Source organism: Mauremys reevesii, linkage group 4 (genome assembly GCF_016161935.1).
Source record: "Mauremys reevesii isolate NIE-2019 linkage group 4, ASM1616193v1, whole genome shotgun sequence".
NCBI classification, from domain to species: Eukaryota; Metazoa; Chordata; order Testudines; family Geoemydidae; genus Mauremys; species Mauremys reevesii.
In genome coordinates, this window is record NC_052626.1 from 33329268 (window position 1) to 33350315 (window position 21048).

The window sequence follows — 21048 nt, forward strand, 5'->3', positions numbered from 1 at the left end:
AACCTCACACGTAACTACATAAGCTTGAGCCAGAACTTTCTCCCTTTAATTTTCTTTGTCTTCTGTACTGGGAAACATAGAGGCTTCAACTCTGCACTCCTGCTGTCTCCTTTCTTCTTCCCTTTTCCTCTCATTCTCTCTTTCTCTGTCTTTCAGGGACACAAAAGAAGAAAGGAGACAAGGAAGGGAAAGAAACTTTAATGTTTTTCTTCAAATCCAAGGGAGGGTAGAAGGCAGGGGACCAGGATCTGTGGCTCATCACTCCCTGGGGGTGGGGTGATCTCAACGGGTTGGCAATTCAACCAGACATTGTAAATATCAGATTTACAAGGGTGGACAGAGTACAGACTTTCCTTCCTCAATCTCTAAGAGGCTCCCTTGATTGAAGCACCCATATGCCTAGCATGCTGCATCCCTGCCTTACTGGTATCAGCACTCTGCCTCAGCTTTCAGCTCTGCTCCACAGCTTATGCAGTTCATCATCAGCTTCTCTGCCTCCACAAGGCCCAGGGACTCTTGTACCTGAGGTCTTCAAGCCAATCCCACTTCTGGTAAGTCCTGCTTTGGCAGGTATTTCTTCTGCCTCTCCTCCCTTGTTGGACCCTCCTACTGCTTTCCTTCTCCCTGTGCTTCCCATCCCCAGGATTTTCCTCCTTCACTTGTTGTTCCTGCAGGAATTTCTGCTGCTCCAACTTCAGCCCCCTTAGCCCTCCGAGCCTTTCCCTGTCCATCTGGCACTCCCTCAGCCCCAGATGGTTCTGACATCTCCTTTGTTCCCTGTGCAAACAGCACAATTCTCTACTCTCAGGGGTCTGATGCCAGGGGGCCTGCTTGTTCTCCATACTGGAGACCAAATTCTCTAGCGGCCTGCCTGCTCATTGAGCTGTTTCCAGTTCAGGCTCTCCAGCTCAGGCTCTCCATTGTCCATTTCCTGAGGCTTCTCCACCTGTCCTGGCCCTGGTAAGCCACACTCTGGCAGATTCATATCTTTCATATTCTACTTCTCAGTTAAAGCCTTGGTAGAAATTTGTGCTGGCTGTAAGCTCCAGGTTATTCCCTGTATCTGGTGTAAGTATTGAGCTGGTGACTGGAGGATCCAGCCCCTGGGTTTCATATCATTGCACTCAGGAATTCAAACCCCAGATCATGCTCCTTCAGCATGAGACTGAAACTGACTACTTCACAATTTATAGTATGTGGGTCTTTCTGTTGAGAGGTAAAACCAAGACCCTGGCTGCTTATAAAAAGTGTTTGTTGAGCACTCCCCATCCTAATCCTTCAGCTCTGCCGTCTCTGCCTCCCCTTACGAGGCTGTAAGTGCAGAAACCCAGAACTTTGTCTCTCCATCTTCGGGGAGAGGCTTATCTCCTCTCCCTTGTTTCCCAGTAGCAGGTTTTCCTTCCATTTTTCTACTCTTGCCCAGGGAGCCTATGCAGTTCATAGGTTCAGTAGAAACTTGGTCTTTCTCTCGGTCTCTGGCTGGGATTCATCTCTGCTCTCTCACTGATTTTCTTTGAATGCACACTTTTTCTCACAGGTGCTCTGAATGGCCTGGCTGTCACATCATTGCTCTCACTTTCTGTATCTGTGATCTCCCTTACTGCACCACACATCAGGACCCCTTACCTGTTGCCTTTCAGTCTTTGCTAATTGTGTGTTGCACCAGCCTCAGAAAGGATGGACTTTACAGCCACACTCTCATACTGGGTCCCTTCTGCACAGGCAGTACCTCTTCCTGTAAGACTGCTTGTCCCTGCCCTCCTTGTTGCTAACTTGAGTCCAGTTTAGAAGCACCATGGTCCCTCTGCACAATGCTTAGCAGCTTGTCATGAGAAATATAACCTTGAGGTCTGATCCTACAAGGTTATTACTGCACAGAGGGAATAGACATAATTCCCTTGAGAGGGACCTCATATTTGAACCAGCTTCTTGTGCAGAATCACCAAAATCCTTCATTTCTAGGCTGCTGGGGACCTTCAATGTGTATTTTGCACAGTCAGAATGTGGAATATATATCTTGGGAGAATACTTGAACTTGTGCCTCAGTAATGAGGTTCCAGTTGTCATAATCTTGTTGTTCCTAAGTTCTCCTCCTTAGTATTAAGTAAGACAAGTATAGAGCATTGTACAGCTGCCTGCTTTAATCTGTGGCATATCCTTTTGTAGTCATGGGGAAGTTCATATGATAATATTTTTTGCTTTCTGAGGTTCTTAGAGAACTTGGTAATGTTAATGAGTTAGGATACACAACACAACTGTGAAGTAGGGACATCTTGCTTCCATCGAGAGAGGGAGGCTGAGGCACTGAAAGGTAATGCGACTCCAGGATCTCTTTTGTAATGGAACTATCTGTCCCTCCAGAGGAATTTTGGTGAGGAATTCTGCTCCTAGTTATTTCTTATGCACAAAAACTACAAAGAGCTCTGGTGCTTCCTTGTTTTATGTTAAATAACAGCAGAGATTCTGTATGGAAACTTCCAGGTCAGTTCACTTTTCCCAAGTGACCATCTCTGTTTGATTGCAGTTCAGAGCCCATATCTGCATGTTCATATCTTTTCAGCTCATTGGAGTCTTCTGCTTTTCACCCTCAGAAACAGTCACTTCCTGTGTTTAGCACCCTGCCATTTGTACTTTCTTCAGCTTCCAAATCTTGCTGGTACTGGATGCCAACTTCACTGGGACAAATCCCACCTGACCTCTTTCCAGTAATTTGTTCTTCTGGGTGTAGTCCTAAATAGCTATCTGTGGAAGGCTCTCATGTCCTATTAAAGGCTTCAGTCCTTACTGAGCATGCTGTTGCCAATCACAGCATCTCCCCTTCCCCAGTCAGGAGCATCCTTGGGATACTGGCTTGCTTTGTAGCCTGGGTGGACTTAGTTCTGTAGATGTGACTGAATCTTTGGCCTTGGCCCATGTGGCACTCTTTCTTCCCTGTGTTGATTCATCCTTCTTTGAATTAGTGATTTTCTCCATTCATCCCCTGCCTCTTTAGCACCATTGACATGTGTCTCTTGGATTGGGATGGTGCATCTGGGCAATCCATCAGCCCATGATCCTGGTCTAGGGGGTATTGTGGGTGAAGTAGAAGGCTCCCAGAACTCTGGGCTTCCTGCCTTACTCTCCTAATTTGGTAGCTTCCAGTCCTGATTTCCCACATCTTTGTCTTCTGTAACAATCAAACAGCAGTGGCTTCTGCCAACTGCTAGGGAGGTGCTTGCAATACAGCCCCTAGTTTTGGAAGTGATGCTTCTGAGAACCCTTCTTCTGTCCTTGAGACCACTATATCTGGAGGACCATAACAGCAGCCTTCCAGGCAGACTTAATTACAAACTCTTCTGGGAAAATGGAACCTTGTGCCCCTGGACTTCGATGCCATTTTCCAGAGTAAAGAGTGCCTCACCTTGGACTGGTTTATCTTGATGTCTGTCAGTCATTTCTGATTCAGTTCTCTTATCCCAGTCCCTCACCAAAGTTGAAGTGGTGTATTGAGATGCTGCTTCCTCTGCTACTCAAGGTACTGAGGAAAGCCAGGCAGGATGAAACAGTTGTAATCCTTGACCTGGTCCCTTCAACTCTGTGCTCTCTACCACATCCACCTTAGACTGACTGCATTTAAGTTGAAGGGAGCCACTTCTGAAAAGAAGGTTTCTCTACTGACATGACACTGTCTGGAGACTGGAAAAGGCTTTTTCTTACTCTTAGGTCTGGAAAGGTGTCCTGGCCTGGTCTGACATCAGAGGGCTGTCCTGTTTCCTACTTTTCTTGCTCCAGGATCTTTGGGATTTTTTTTCTATTGGTACTCAAGTAAGATCTCAAACCAGTGATTAATCCTTCCTTTGTTCCCAAGGTGAAGAAAAATCAGCTGTTCTTCCTCTTGCTCCCTCCAAATCCAATATTGCACCCCACCACCTATGAGAAGAAGTTTCATTTGTTGAACATCTCAAAAAAAAAAGTTCTAATTCTCATGAGTTTAGAAAGCCAAAACAATTGCTACTCTGTTTTGAGGGTTGTAACAAGGGCAAGGCTGTATCTGAAGTCACTTTTGTTAGGTAGGTCCAAACCTGCATTCTCACAGAGTATGCCCAGGCCGGCAGCCTTGTCCTGAGTTTGTCAGATGACATTTGGCAAGAGAAGTCTTCACTTCTTGGTCAGTGATAGCTGAAGCAGTCATTTCCCAAGTGTATGATGTGGCAACATGGTTGTCTCTATTCCTTTTTATGTCACTATTAGCTAGGCCTCTCTGCTTCTCAGATGGTCTCTTTTGGACAAAGGGTCCTGCTAGCAGAACAAGCCCCGCTTCCTGGGTTTATTACTTACTACATCTCTGTCATTCTATCCACTGTTGTAGGATTGGCGAAGACAGACATATGACAACAGAAAATTACTTAGCAGTAATTCTGTTTATCGGAGTCTCCTGTTCTCTCTCCCTACATCCCTCCATCCTCTGCTCTGGTGCTTGTTTATCATCTCTCTCACTGATTTGTATACTGTGTCCTTTTCTATGGCTGTGGAAGTTTTTTTTTAACTGGAGGGAGCATTTTCTGGCTAAAGCTGTGTAGTCAGGTATGGAGTTTCAAAACTCTTTGCATCCCTGCTTCCAGTAGGTGGCACTATAATCCATCTGTCCTTTAATCCAACATCATAGGATGGTAGCCAAGGTTACTACAACTAATAAAATTGCTGGTAAGTAGTCTTCTAATATACAGCACTCTGACATAATTCATACTTATTCTTTTTAAAAGGAGAAAGGTACTTTTATTCTGATGATCGAATAGTCAGCCATATTCATTTTATCTAAGCAAACAGGAAAGTAGATTAATGATAATTAGTTTATAATGCATCTTTAAGGTGTGATATTGAAATGAATGAATTTATTTATATGTAATCCGTAATTACTACTAAATATCTGTATAAGTGCCAAGAAGGTTATGGAGATATCAAAGGAAATATAGTACCTTAATTATAATCCCAGTGAATAATCTGCATGCAGATAGTAAAATCTTGATTAAGTACTCTCAGTATCATTTACCATATTGGTTTTAAGATGTCAGTTCTTTCCATTCATATAGTGAATGCAGTTCTTATCCCTGAAATAATATGGTATTGTGCAATCAAACTTGTTTTCAATTTACTTTTTAATCATCTCTCTTCTTCAGGAACTCTTGATCACATAAAGTTAAGAATTGGGAGTAAAGCTGGATAACATTTTACTATCTCACTTCAGAGATTTTTAGGACTAGACGTTATTAAATATAAACTAATGTTTTTCAAACATGTACAGCCAATAAATCTGAAATGGATAATATTCTAGAGGTCAGTGTAGCTATTTCCAGAATAATAATGTAGTTAGCTATTTACAACTGAAAACTAAGGCTGTTTTATATAAAAAAGAAGGCATTGACATGTAATCTTAGTTTTAGATTAAAAGAGTTGTATAGGTTGTCTGATTTTTTTCAGTAGATATAATTGGAACCGGGCTGTTTGGAAGCAGCTGACTAAACAACTACGGGTGGGATTTGTGTTCCTATAAAACTTAGACGCTTTTGAAAATCCCACCCTAAATGACTGTATTTTTCTGACAGGAATTTAGTGGCAATATAATTTGTATCTATTACAATGTAATATTTCCAGTGGTTTTATTTATTTTGTATATTTTAAATATATTTACATCTTGCTTGATTTATATGTTTTCATAATATTCCAATAAACAAGTAATATAATCCGTTATGCATCCTATTGATGAGACACATGTTTGGGGTTTGGTCAAGGGCATAGTTCTGAAGAGTCTAGTGTGGACATGGAGAGACATCCGTTTTCCATGCAAGATACTGATTGCTTACGTGCCTAACCGGATATTGTACACCTATGAAAAAAGTGTAGAACAAAAGTGATAAAAACATGTTTTTGCTCACAATAAAACATTGATTTATCCCTGAAAAAGCATAAATGCGTTAAAGGATGTCTGTTATTTTGTGAAGATGAATTATATCCCATAGCTAGCATGTGTAAAATGGGTAAAAATTGCATGAGTTTTCAGGGACTTTTGTGGTTTAATTGGATAGTAAAATAAAAATACAGCAGTCTTGTGTAATATGCTTTATCATGTTTAGTGATTATATTATTGTATTAGTGTTGTAAATATATAGGGTACTTTACAAATATCAGGGGGAAATGTTCATTATCAGAGAGCTTGCCATGTACAAAACAGTAAGACAACATCAATAGAATTTTTTAAAATAATACTACAGAGAAAGAATCAACATTAATTAAAGAAAAACCCAAATATGGGGGAGAAGGCAAGAGAAGAGTCAAATTTGACAACAGTCTTCCAAGCCTGGAAAAGTAAAGTATGGGTATCATCACCAGTAGAGAAGGGAGGACATGGAAAGGGGTTAGGAAAGTTGGGAAGTTTAGTTTGAATATATTAAATACAAGAGCAGGAGGAGATGCAAGAATGGTCAGAGGGTTGAAAGTTAGGGATAGATAGGTAGACTTGGGAGCTATTAGTATAGAGGTAAGCTGAAACTAGGGAACGAGACAAAGGTTTTGAAAATTTATAGAAAAGCAAGGAACTGCCAACAAAAACCTCGTGGACTGATGGCTCCTTGTGCTCAGTCTAAGAGGTGATTGAGGGGGGCGACTGACCCAGCCTGCCTCTCTCTTTATCCCTGCAGTTAGAAATTGGGAGGCTCCTGCTCCATATCATGACCACAGAGAGAGGCATAGGACACTGGGCCCACATTGCTAGGTCAAAGGGGGTGTGGTCAACAACTGTCCCGCTCCCTCCTCTGTCCCCACCATCAGCTCACAGTAGCATGAGTTTCTAATGCTGCTGGTGCCTTTAGGGAAGAAAAAATACTGTATTATGAGTTTCTGAGAATAAAAATTGTAATAGCTTTCCAGCCACCAACCTTCCCAGCAGAGTTGAAGATACATATTTGCATTCCTTAATCTTTTTCTATCTTTCACTTGAAAAACAACCTGGCAGAAAAACTAGTATGTTCCATGCCCCAACCAATGGGCACCTTTTGTGTTCTGTATCCTAGATAGGATTTCTGCCTGAAAAATACTCAAATTACAAGTTTCCTGCCAGTCATGTTCTGGGGGCATTGTCTCCAAGAGTTATGATCTGTTGTAGCTTTTCCTTTCAAAGACAAGGAATGATGGATAACTAACTCTCTTACAAACTCAGCTGAGTTAAATAATTTAGACTTCACAAAGACTTGTTAAATCCCCAATTTTGAATGAATACTACTTTTTCCGATAGTTTCATGTAAAAGATTTTTTTAACAACTGAACATTTTATCTAGAATCAGCTCCTGTTGCTCTTGCAAATTTGTTAGCAATACTTATATTTTGTTGACCACATTTATGTATTTATTTTCCGGATATATTGTTAAATAGATGTATAATTGTCCTTTGTGACTAAAATCATGTATGTTGTCTACAATATATAAATATTACAAATATTTTAAAAGATAAGCAAACAAATGCAAATTATTGTTTTCCTAGTGAAGTGATGGAAGCCCATTGCTTGAGACAACTTAAAACTAGACTAACCAGAATACTAGAATGTATACTGTAAGGATATAAAAGCAAACATGCATTTGCAAGGAGATGGGCTGGATGTTAATAGGTCTTTTCTATCTTTAATTTATATTTATTCAATTAAGAACTGACTTGAACTGTGGCAGAGGTGCCCAGGGCTCAGCAGAGTCTTTTACAGTTGTAGGAAGAGATGGGGGTATCTAGGGTCTGTTAAAGGAATGTAGGAAAGGAGGTGGGGAGATAACTGGGGTCTGTTTGGAGTTGTGGGAAAGGGTGGGACAACCTTAAATGAGTTTAGATAGTTCAGGCAAGCCTCTAAACTTTTGTGTGTCATCCAACAATAAATATTGCATTGAAAGGGAAGAACATGGAGAAAAAATATGCTGTTAGAAGTTAAAAATGTTTGGTTCATTTTTACTGGAAAATAAGACTTTGAATTGACTTAATAGATACTTTTAGAATTGTCAAAAATGTATCCAGTTGATCCGTATAAATTGTGAAACTTCTACAACCAGAAACAGCTATTCTTTTCACAGTGGTCTTTTTACTTTATGACAATTCAAGCAACGTAGTGATTTAGCAGTTTCCCCTATCCAGATAACAGATTAGACTATACTCTTCTAGTACGGAATGGGTCACAGACAGCCTTTTCTTATTCACAGTTCTCTATTTCAGACCACCAGTTAGTAGGGCACTGCCACAGCCTGAAAAACTTCAGACAAATAACGTTGGCAAAAAAAAGAGACCAATAGAGGTAAGGAAAACCACAGACATCTTTTTTTTCCTATTTTAACATTCCCTTAATCCCTTAATTTTTTTACTATTTTGTCCAAAAAATTGATTTGCTTATCAATAAAGTGAATGGTTGTATATGGTAAAGTTAGTATAAAGAGAGAAATAGTTAATAGCGTGTATGTATACAGCAGAAATTTCCTTTTTTGGGAGGGGATCCTTTAGGATCTTTTATCTTTCATTTTTCTTTTGATCCCTGAAAGGTCCAATGTCACCCCACCCCACAAATGTGTCTGAGCCACAGCTTTCTTCAGAGTCTATCAGTTACAGAAACAGCACATTCAGCCTATGTGGTATGGAGTCCCTCTTGGGTGAGTGTAGGGTATCAGTATAATGTCACACTTGGCCAGAACTCTGATTTTTCCATGTGGCCATGCATTGTATTACCAGTAGGTTACTAAACCAGCTAAACAAATTACCTTTAATTCTGAAGTTTATTCAGAGGAATGCAGTAAATTTCTCTCTCCCCTTTATGCATGAAATACCCTCCCTGAACTCATCTGTAAATTCACCTGAACTCTTCACTACCATCTTCTCCTTTAAAACTAAAATTCAAAATAAACCTCTTCTGAAGCTTGTAAGTAATTGGCCAATTAATGATGCTTTTAGGGTTAGGTGGGATTAGACCCAATCCTGCGGTTAGATCTGATTGTAGGATTTGGAGCTTTATTTAGTATTTTCTCTCTCTTTCTCCCCTCCCAGTGCATATGAGGGGGGGGGGGTTTATTCTATGTTTGACTGTACCCCATCCCTTCATCTTTTCATATGTGACCTGTCTGCTTAAATTGTACGTGCTTTAAATTTGGGAGTATGTCTTCATCTGTGTCATTGTCTTGCACAGTGGGACCCTGATCATCATTAGGCATCTGAATGCTATTGTAATATAAATATTAAATAATATTCTCACCCTATTAGAAATATAGATTATTAATTAATCTTCAAGAAAACATTTGGCATAGTATGTAGTATTTTGCCATGATGCTTTGGGAATTTTTAGGAACCATCTCAGCAGTCCAGTTCCCCTAGTCCTCCAAGCTGAACATCAGGTAGACTATGGGAATATGAAACTGGTGAAGAATACTATTCATACTAGTGTCCTAGCATCTTGTATATCAAGAGTTACGTTCTTGTTGCCGGATTAGACTGTGTATACTATCTTTTGTGAAAAATTTGTTTGCATTAACATCCATCAAAAGATATAGCATGAGATGTGGGGGAAATATGATATACTGGTGTAATAGGCAGCAGACCAGTGTCAGATGTTTTTGGCCATCGTCAAAAATTCATTTTTCCTTTGAATATAGGCAATTACACATGTTTAAAAAATAAAGCACTAGGAAAGCTTTATTCATAAAGAAGTTTTAAAGTATTTAATAGACTTAAATCTGTTTTCTTAGGATCTAGTATTGGAGCTGGTATTTGGGTACCGAGGCAAGGACTGCAGGAACAATGTTCACTATCTGAATGATGGTGCTGATATAATTTATCATACTGCATCTGTTGGGATTCTGTATAACGTGGCAACAGGTAGGAAAAACTACTTAGGAAAATTTCTCTGCTCATGTGTACAGGCAACACCCATCTGATAACCGGTATACTTAAAATCTTAGTGCTGTCTGGAAAAATTACAAAATAATGATTTACGAAAGAAAATCTAGCTAAAAGTGCAATCGAAGAGTGTGTGATCTGTATTATTTGTGCTATGTAGTCAAAAGAGATCTGAATAAATCCCTGGGAGGACAATATTTGGAAGGAGGTGTAAGAATCCAGTTATTTCAATACCAGTTTTCTTAACTCAGTAGTACTCCCCCTGCATGTACCAGCATCCTGTGTGTTCAAAAAGTAATTGTCTTCACATTCTCAGCTGACAGCAATATACTGCTAAAGAATCTGTAATTTAGGAGGCATTGCAATTTTGTCATTGTGATGCTGTGAGACATATCACAGTGTCCTGTTGAGCCTTCCAGGTTATGGTTGCCATCTTAGATTCCCTCCTGTGAAGAGGGATGAGGTGTACTACTACTGTTCAAATTTTCCCAAGCTTTAATTTTAATACACTATTTTGAGTTAGGTCTGTGGTCAAAGTCAAAACTAAAATTAAAGTCTCAAGGTTTCTGTTCCAGCTGCAGGAACTAGCATGGAGCAAGTTTTGATAATTGCTCATGAGACCTAAAATGTTTCATTTTAGTTTTGAATTTAATACATTTAAAATTTCAGCATTGCTGCAAGCAGTTTTCTCTTAAAGTAATCCAAAATGACAGCTACTTGGAATGTGTACAGAATGTGCCTTAGATACACATGGATATATAATAAAATGTACAGGGAAAACTTCTGTGGGACCTTTGAATTCATCACACGTTTATAAAGTGAAGACAATATAGAAATTAATTTGCTGTGATTTTTGTTGACTTTTGTTAAATATGATATGAGCAAGTGAATGCATTTGAGTGGCCACATTACTTAGTTATGCAGATCATCCAAAACACTTGCCAATAAAACCTTTGAACCACGTAACAGCATCATGTTTTCCATATATGTTACAGAAAAACTGTTTTAGAAACGTTTGAAAGAGGTTTTAAAAACATTATTGGGACTATTTTTATGTCTTCATTTGTTAAACTAGCAACTCACATCTCAGTCCTCCCATACCATGTATGTTAGTTCACCAACTACCCCCAATATTACTATTAAATGGTAGACTTAGACTTTCAAAGGGCTTATTATTCCCTATCATCATCTGCGTTTTGAAAATATAGGCAATTTGCCTGGTGGTTTGAATTTGGGAATCACTACTCTTAGGTCAGTTGTTTACCAGAAGTATTACAATATCCTAACAAAACATGCATCTTATATCTTTTGCTTATTATAAGAAAAGCTCCACTTCTTCTCTGCAAATATATGGCCAGTATATCCACCATCTCCAGGGTTGTCCCTTAGTAGAGATAGAAGTCTGTAGCCCAGTTCTTTCTGGCCACCAATGCTGTAACCCTATCCACAGTGGCCTTCTTGGAATCCCTGGGATGTTGCTCAGTCCAGAATGAGGTCACCTATTCCTCCAGTAGCCTCTCTTCCTGAACCTCCGTCGCTATAGCCACAGACAGTAGTTGCTCCAGAATTGCTGGTTCAGCCTGCACCATTGTTACAGGTGCCACGGGAGATTCCATGGGCTCCGCTTCCTCCTTCTTCTTCATTGCCAGACAACTCTGTGGTACCAGAATCTTCCTCCCTTGTACCTGAGGATTTTAAATCGTTCAGCCTTGGATATTCAGGCCAAGCTTGCTTAGGAGAACACCCATAAATTGATGGATTTATCCAATCCTCAGCTCCAGGGAGAGTGACTCTATCCATAAATGAAGCAATCTTGGAACCGGCAGAGATCCTAACACCCAGATTCCTTACACCCACAATCAAATATGCAAATAAAAGATACCACATGCTATTTAGAAAAACTGAACAAGCACAAGTCCATGGGGCCGGATGCGCTGCATCCGAGGGTGCTAAAGGAGTTGGCGGATGTCATTGCAGAGCCATTATCTTGAAAACTCATGGCAATCGGGGGAGGTCCCGGTTGACTGGAAAAAGGCTAATGTAGTGCCCTGTTGCGTTACGTGCGGGCCGGATAAAGCACAACAACCAATATGATTGCAAGCTGAATCATTTATTGTGTACAATGCATCATATTATATAGGCTTCTCCATATTAGCAAACGTCAGACACACCAACATTACATTGCTGCTGATTGGTTCTTTGTCCGATACACACGCTTTTCACATGCATGGCCCTTTGCTCACTGGTTTCCCATTTCCCATGCAATCCATCTGATTATGGTCTTGTTTATCACCTTGAAACCGATCCCAGCTAGGCCACCTGGCGTCTGCCTCCTCCGGGCTAGCTCCCAACTTTCTCACAACAACTTTATCTAACCTCTCTGTCCGTGATGTCCGCTGCTGTAACTTTCCACCAAGGCAGCATAGGGATGATAAATCCCCACATCTCCCCCTCTTTTCTTAAAGAGACTTTCAGTAAACCTCTCCAAACTTCATTGCAAACTAATTTCTTCGCCTGAATTTATTTACAAACATTTCAAAAACACCAAAAACTTTTCTCTTTAGCATCTTTACAAAGTTCAACTGCTGTTCCCTCCAGCAACTACAGAGTTAACTTTTCACTTTCCTTAAAATCACTTGCTCGTACCTTAGATCACTTGCTTGTCTCCCAACAGCCACTTACTAATCCAAATTACCATTCCAAATATCCTCCTGGGTATTTGAAATCCTTATGCTTATATTCACTTATTCCTTCCTTCCACTACACCCTCAAAAGTTTCCAACCTGTTTTCCAATCTCTCTGTCTGTTGCCTGCCCGCCTGGGCCCGATCCTTTTTTTTTCTCGCTGAATCGTCCCGTCCATGGACACTAGCTTGTTCCACAACCAGTTTAGCTAGGAGGCTGGGCTTCTGAACTAGCCCCCACCCTTCTGATATCTTCTGTAAACAATTATTTGTACTTTCCCACCATGGGGGCTACATTCTCATGCATATAACTTTAATTACAGCATCTGCTTTCCGCCTATCTTATTTAGTATTGGCTACATCTAGTATCAAGCAGCCTTGCAGCTGCCAATAATCAGCACATAACACAAAAAATTACAAAAATCTAGTAAGGCTAACAAAAGCACTTTACATAAAGGTACTTTGGGTCACATAGGCCCAAAGCCATTCTCCCAAATTACCTAGATTTATGCCTAGTAACACCAACAACTCCCCCCTTTGAGAATACTCAACAAACTTTTGGCTGAGTTTTCTCAAACTTTAAGGACAAAAAGCAATTAAGCTCTAGGGAGCTGGGGTTAGTAATGAGGGGGTAATTAGTTCCACATTCATCCTCCCCATGGACCCAGCAGGATTCGGTATGTAAAAGCCCACACCCACCCTAACCGGTCCAAATGCTTGGCCTCCCCAGATCAGATGGTACTCCTGATGTATCTGTAAGGGCAGTGGGCCATCCTGGTGCTCAAGATCACTCCGAATGGCCATCAGCTGGTCATTCAGGATTTTAAACGTACTAGCTCCCACTGCAATGCCTTCCCAGCCTCAGTAATAGCCCATACCATCTCTGCCAGTAGCTTCTGGGTCATAAAACTAATGGCGGAAATGACATGTAACTCACCAACTCCAGCCTGTACTTGGGTTAGCGAAGCTCCAACAATAGGAAACTGGATAAGGGCAATATTATTTACAATGCAATTAGGGAGGGCAATACACACTGAAGGATTTATCCAAAACACAGGGCGCAACCTGTAAAATAAACCCCAAAATCCAATCAATACCACATTTCTCAGCAGGAATCCCAAATTTCTTCCTGCCAGTGTACAATTCTTTGTTTCTTCACCAGGGTCAGTTCTTAATGTCCTTTTAGTCAGGAATTCCTGGACTTTGGCAATGTCAATGATGTGAATGTTTTTTCTTCTTTTCCACCACCGTCGTGGTTCAGCTTCTACGGGGGAGATTACCAGGACATCATCCTGTAGTGGTTTTGCTTTTTTCAAACGAATCCAATAACACAATGGGGGCTGCCAGCGGACAAGGGAGAGGTTAACCAGCACGTCACCTTGTCCTTTTTTCCTGCTGTCCAAAAGCACAATGAAGCTAGAAAAGGAAATAGGCTAATCATCAATAGGAGAATTCTTCTAATGTGGAGGGGTCTTTTTGCAGTGAGAATCATGGGTCCAAGCAGTCAGTCTCCTGGTTCCAAGGAGTGGCAGGGCTGCTAGGGTCTTTGGGCAGCTCTTCCATACCTGTGAGAAGAGACAGCTAACACATTCCATTAGTGCCTGGCAGGGTTTTGCAGCTCTCATAGCTTTTTGGGCCCAGTCAAGCCCCCCTTTTTCTTGGCTGTCCGCCAAGTCTTAGCTGTAAGCGGTGTCCTTGACTGGGGCCAGAAAGAATGAGCTTTCTTTGGTTAACTCATTCTATTCTTTTCCTTCCCTCCTTGGCTTCTTTTAATCTGTGCATCCTGTGTCAGGACACCCAGCTGTTGCAGCTCATACCGGAGAAGCATAACGGTTTTCCCGGCATTGTCCCAGGCTTAGACCAGCCAGCGTAGGACGCCTTCTCCAGGTTCCTGCCAAAACAATTTACTCGCTTGTAGGTCCGAACGACCTCCGGGGCCACGGCACGGGCCTCTGCCTGCGCCGTGCATTCCAACGTCTTCCCATCCAGGGCTCGCTTCCAGCAGAGCACCTCCTCGTCCTGGGCCCGAAGGGTGGTTAGGAGGGGCCTCCCTAGCTCCCCCTCTTTTCTTAATAAGCAAATCAGCGCAGCAGGGGAGATCTTTTCCCCCTGTCGGTTCATGATGTGCAATAAAAACTTCTGTATTGTCTTTTCTTCAGCTGATGCAGCGGTACTCATACTTAATTTACAGCCGCTCACCTGTGAGCTCACACACGCCTCTCTCGGACGTCCAGGGGCTGCCTTTACTGCAGTACCTCCTGCCACGGCTGTAACCCCCGCGTTTCTTTTCAAGCACCGACGAACGATCCGACTTGTTCGAATTGCATCACGTCGGGGTCACCATTTGTTGCGTTACGTGCGGGCCGGATAAAGCACAACAACCAATATGATTGCAAGCTGAATCATTTATTGTGTACAATGCATCATATTATATAGGCTTCTCCATATTAGCAAACGTCAGACACACCAACATTACATTGCTGCTGATTGGTTCTTTGTCCGATACACACGCTTTTCACATGCATGGCCCTTTGCTCACTGGTTTCTCATTTCCCATGCAATCCATCTGATTATGGTCTTGTTTATCACCTTGAAACCGATCCCAGCTAGGCCACCTGGCGTCTGCCTCCTCCGGGCTAGCTCCCAACTTTCTCACAACAACTTTATCTAACCTCTCTGTCCGTGATGTCCGCTGCTGTAACTTTCCACCAAGGCAGCATAGGGATGATAAATCCCCACAGTGCCCATCTTTAAAAAAGGAAAGAAAGAGGAACCGGGGAACTACACGCCAGTCAGCCTCACCTCAGTCCCTGGAAAAATCATGGAGCAGGTCCTCAAGGAATCAATTCTGAAGCACTTAGAAGAGAGGAAAGTGATCAGGAACAGTCAGCATGGATTCACCAAGGGCAAATTATGTCTGACTAACCTAATTGCCTTCTATGAGGAGATAACTGTGTCTGTGGATGAGGGGAAAGCAGTGAATGTGTTATTCCTTCACTTTAGCAAAGCTTTTGATATGGTCTCCCACAGTATTTTTGCCAGCAAGTTAAAGAAGTATGGGCTGGATGAATGGACTATAAGGTGGATAGAAAGCTGGCTAGATCGTCAGGCTCAACGGGTAGTGATCAAAGACTCCATGTCTAGTTGGCAGCCGGTTTCAAGCGGAGTGCCCCAAGGGTCAGTCCTGGGGCCGGTTTTGTTCAATATCTTCATTAATTATCTGGAGGATGGCATGGACTGCACTCTCAGCAAGTTTGCAGATGACACTAAACTGGGAGGAGTGGTAGATACGCTGGAGGGTAGGGATAGGATACAGAGGAACCTAGACAAATTAGAGGATTGGGCCAAAAGAAACCTGATGAGGTTCAACAAGGAGAAGTGCAGAGTCCTGCACTTAGGACGGAAGAATCCCATTCACTGTTACAGACTAGGGACCAAATGGCTAGGAAGCAGTTCTGCAGAAAAGGACCTAGGGGTTACAGTGGAGGAGAAGCTGGATATGAGTCAGTGTGCCCTTGTTGCCAAGAAGGCTAACGGCATTTTGGGCTGTATAAGTAGGGGCATTGCCAGCAGATCGAGGGACGTGATCATTCCCCTCTATTTGACATTGGTGAGGCTTCATCTGGAGTACTGTGTCCAGTTTTGGGCCCCACACTACAAGAAGGATGTGGAAAAGTTGGAAAGAGTCCAGCAGAGGGCAACAAAAATGATTAGGGGGCTGGAGCACATGACTTGTAAGGAGAGGCTGAGGGAACTGGGATTGTTTAGTCTACAGAAGAGAAGAATGAGGGGGGATTTGATAGCTGCTTTCAACTACCTGAAAGGGGGTTCCAAAGAGGATGGAGCTAGACTGTTCTCAGTGGTAGCAGATGACAGAACAAGGAGTAATGGTCTCAAGTTGCAGTGGGGGAAGTTTAGGTTGGATATTAGGAAAAACTTTTTCACTAGGAGGGTGGTGAAGCACTGGAATGGGTTATCTAGGGAGGTGGTGGAATCTCCTTCCTTATAGGTTTCTAAGGTCAGGCTTGACAAAGCCCTGGCTGGGATGATTTAGTTGGGAATTGGTCCTGCTTTGAGCAGGGGATTGGACTAGATGACCTCCTGAGGTCCCTTCCAACCCTAATCTTCTATGATTGAGAATTTAGGGCTTGTGGTCAGAACAGGAGACTTTCTGTCATATCAGCATTTGCTGGGCACAGTTCCTTGAACAGAAGCTCATTTAAGATGACTGAACTGTTTTAAAAATAATATATTTTGACAAAGGACACAGAAAATATATTAGCACGTGTATTCATTTAATAAAGTAAATTTTCCATGGCAATTTATCTTTTGGTGCACTGATGGTTTGTTTTCAACAATACATTATTACTCAGGTGTATATTTTTAAATGCTTTTTTATGTTTATGGTAAGTATTTTAATCTAAAGCATGGGATGTTTTCAAAAGTATTTATTAAAGTGAGACATACTACAATTATTTACTGCTTTTCATCTTCAAAATATGTTATCAATACGAACTAATCATCAAACAGCAAGCCTGTGGGGTGTAGGGAAGTAAATATTAATGGTCCATATCAACAGCAGATGTAACAGCAATGAAGTCTGTGCAATTACACCAGGGACAAATTTGATCCATTCTCACAATACTCCTAATTAGAAAGCTGAGGGAGAGAGGTTAAGGGACTTGTCCAATATCACTGAGAAATATATATCAAATCCAGATTTAGAATTTAGTGATTCATGGCTCCAAGCACTGTATGTAAAATATTATGTCATCATAAAGCCATTCTCTATTAAATATTAGAACATTTTTTTCAAATTTAATTGTTGCCATATATACATAAATGTTTTAACAAACATAGTATTAATTTTTTGTATTTTTATTTTAGGCTCTCAATCTTTTTACCAGGAACATAATGATGATATTCTGTGCCTCACTGTAAATCAGCACCCCAAGTTTACCAACCTTGTGGCAACTGGCCAAGTAGGTATGTTTGTATTTTTTTAAAATGGAATTAACATATAAGCATGATGTTAGGGTCATTTGAGTTCATGAATAAAACATAAAGATTATTTGATTATGCTGTCTCCGTTTGTATGAGTGTTACTCAGTTACCTGTCCTCTTTATTTTTTTCTGGAGAGTAATTTAATACAATTAAACAAAAATTATTGAGAGGCTTAGGAAGCCAAAATTTTGTTATCAGAAAGTAATTTTGGAAATTTTGAGCCCCATTTAAATTCATCTGTACTTTCATTTAATCTCCTGACTTGTTCTGGCACATCATCATCATAAACAGTCTTTCCAACCAACTCAATCAACAGTAGTCTGTTAATGAAAGGAAGACAAATGAAGAAGATTTAAATAAACAACACTCTGCATTTTTATCTTAAATGGAAAAATGGAAAAAATAGTTGTGAATTTACATAATATTATCCCATGATACAGGTTTACAGTATCTACAACTACAGTGCTCATAATAAATGGTTTTAACCTTCCAAACAGAGCCAAAGCAGTAATGAGTGTTTCCCTATAGATCAGGGATTCCCAAACTTGGTTCCCGGCTTGTTCAGGGTAAGCCCCTGGAGGGCTGCGAGATGCTTTGTTTACCTTTGTTTCCTGCAGCTCCCATTGGCCAGGAACAGCAAACCGTGGCCACTGCTCAGGTAAACAAAGCATCTCACAGCCCGCCAGGGGCTTACCCTGAACAAGCTGCGAACCAAGTTTGGGAACCGAGTGATAATCTAGATTTTAATAAAAACAAATATATATTAAAATGACATTAAAGTTGAAATGTAAGATCACACACAAAAAAATAAATCCTTACAACAGTATTCTTATATCAACACTACTGTGTCTAGACATTGCAGCACAATACAATCCTCTGTCAGTTCCACAACACAAACATATGTTGCATATCTTTTAATGTTTCTTAGCAAATAATAGCACATATTGAATGTCTTAGAGTTTAGAAAATGTAGGAACCAGATTGATTTTACAGGAATATATTTTTATTTCTCTACAAAAATTTGTATTGAAGTCACTGCTAAGAAGAGTTGGGCAACTAATGGATTTTTCTGTTCACTGGGAATTTTGAAAAGTTGAAAAAAACCCATTTCATGTTGAACTGAAAACAAAAATTTTCAAAATGTTTGGCAAATTGAAAAGAAAAAAAATAAAACTTGTTTCAGGTTGAATGAAACATCATTTTGGCAAAATTGAAATGTTGCGATTAGATTTACTCAAAGGTTTACTCAAAGAATGCAGAATGGGATGGGAGGAATGCAATGACACTACAAAAGCTATGGTTCTTTACTTATTTTGTTTCCCTCTGTGCTTCTTCACTCAGGAGGAAACATAGGACACTTTTAATGCTCATTTGTCCCTTAAACATCCAGTAATAATAGAAAAACTTCTGCCTTGTTTTATAACCTGGATTGAGGAATAAAGAGCAGGAACAGATGACACCACATAAATAAAATTGTTTCCATGCAAATAATCCCAGTAATTAAATGGGGGGAGAAATTTTTTTTAAAAGATGAACATTTTTTTCTAAGCAGAACAATTTTTAAAGCTTTGTACTGGCATTAAGGTTATTTTACTATACTAATTTGCTTTTGGTATTTTTAACAGTGTTATAACTTGCATCAGCATAGTTTTGATATAATGCAGTCTCCAAAGATTTACAGAAATATTATTTTAATGTGTTTTCAAATTGTAATGGCATGGTAGCGGAGTCTCTGTAGTCTTGCACTGAAATAGTTTTGACATCAGAATATCTCATTGCAATGTTTTATGATGATACTAAATCCATTATGTTATGCAGAATGCTTAATTGTTTCTCTAATTTGGGCGTGCTCCTGTGTAATGCTGATCACCCATCCCTTCTACTGAAGTAAATGGGAGTAGAGGTGGTTCAGTACATGACAGGATCAGGCCCTTTATTAATATACCATCTAAAACATTATTTCCCTCTGGGCATTTATTTACTTAATTGGCTAGCATGCCTGAAACATGTAAAAAATGCTATTAATTTAGAGCGAGGTAGAGAAGGACTCAAGCATAGACCCAAGTGATATTTGTACATTTTAAAACTCACACAATTGAAGACAAAATGCATTCATGCTAGCTATTTGTATTCCAAATGTGACTAAAACCACTTTAGACATCAGTATTTGTTCAACTTTAACTATAATAGCAGTATTGGTACTGCTGTAATGCAAGAAGATGACCTCAAGGCGTGTGGTAAGAAATTACACTTTTTGTAGCATATATTTTCTTGGAACACTTATCTTATTTCTGATCTAATTATTTTTCTGCTGCTTTTCCATTACAGGAGACTCAGCAGATATGTCAGGTAAGGGAAATAAAATTTTAACCTCTTCAGGTATAGTTAGACTATTGAGTAGTCACCGTCTACAACTTTGTAGATCAATAAGTTCTGAGAATATATTTCAAGTTTATAAAGCCACGTATCAATCATTTACTGCCTCAGCAATGAACATACACCATAATAGCTCAGTAAATTGTAAAAATAGAATATTTCCTTTACCAAAAATCAAAACATTCAAAAGAACACGCTTTAAAATGACTTTTGTTGAAACATATTCCCTTCTTGCTGCCCAGTGATAAACTATTTCTAACATAGCATACTACTGCTGCTACTATAGCATATATGTACAAACGTGCAGTTTTTAGAAGCTATTGGGGCTGACAACAAACAGTTTTAGACAATTCAGTTGAACATAATTTTGTAATGTATACATTTAAAGCAATATTCCACTGAGGAGGCCTAGGTGACTGAGTGAATAAAATAATCACCTTTCATATCTACTGTATGATTGTCGTGCAATTACTACCAGTGATCCAAAATGATTGTTCTTATGTCAGTTTAATTTTGTGATGAATCATTTTGGGTCTTTTGACAATTGTGATTGAGCTATTTTTAGTAATAAATTGTATCTTAACTGTAATTTTAAGGATCCATCACCATCATGTGTGAGTGAGTTCATTGTTGAGCAATCATTGTAGTTGTTTGTCACACATCGGACTCAGAGATGCATATAAGTGGGTTCATGTGTATATAGAGAATATGATAAAAAAAATGCATGTGATGGTCAGTGAAATTTTGAAGTGTGTTGATTTTTTTTTTAATATGCCAAATGAATGTTGCATTAAGGATGGGAGAGAGCATACAAGGGAGCCTTTTTCCAACCAATATTCCTACGTAAGAGGTAACCATAATATGGCTGTTTCCCAGAGTTCAGGAGGAACCCCTCTAGTGCTGCATAATGTCTCCACTAACTCCCACTTAGGCACTTCTGCTGCCTCATTGACCCTCCTAGCACAGCTTTAGTTTGACCTTCTATGTCTTAATAAACCTATATAATTCCTGATGGCATTGCCTGGGTCCTGCACTATATTTTCTCTTCTTTGTGGAGCTACTAGACTAGAATCTGGGCTGCTGCTGCTCTTTATTA

General features: G+C 40.2%; 1 protein-coding gene across 3 annotated transcripts in view; it reads left to right on the plus strand.

Moving 5' to 3' along the window:
- Window positions 1-21048, plus strand: part of EML5 (EMAP like 5) — a 327745-nt gene that overhangs the window by 276173 nt on the left and 30524 nt on the right. For 2 of the 3 annotated variants that reach the window (XM_039537037.1, XM_039537038.1), the window contains 5 exons: window positions 8224-8302; window positions 8544-8651; window positions 9738-9867; window positions 17459-17557; window positions 19905-19925. In XM_039537037.1, the coding sequence (XP_039392971.1) occupies window positions 8224-8302; window positions 8544-8651; window positions 9738-9867; window positions 17459-17557; window positions 19905-19925 (437 nt within the window). The remainder of the gene's footprint in view (window positions 1-8223; window positions 8303-8543; window positions 8652-9737; window positions 9868-17458; window positions 17558-19904; window positions 19926-21048) is intronic. The other variant, XM_039537039.1, reaches the window with a different exon arrangement.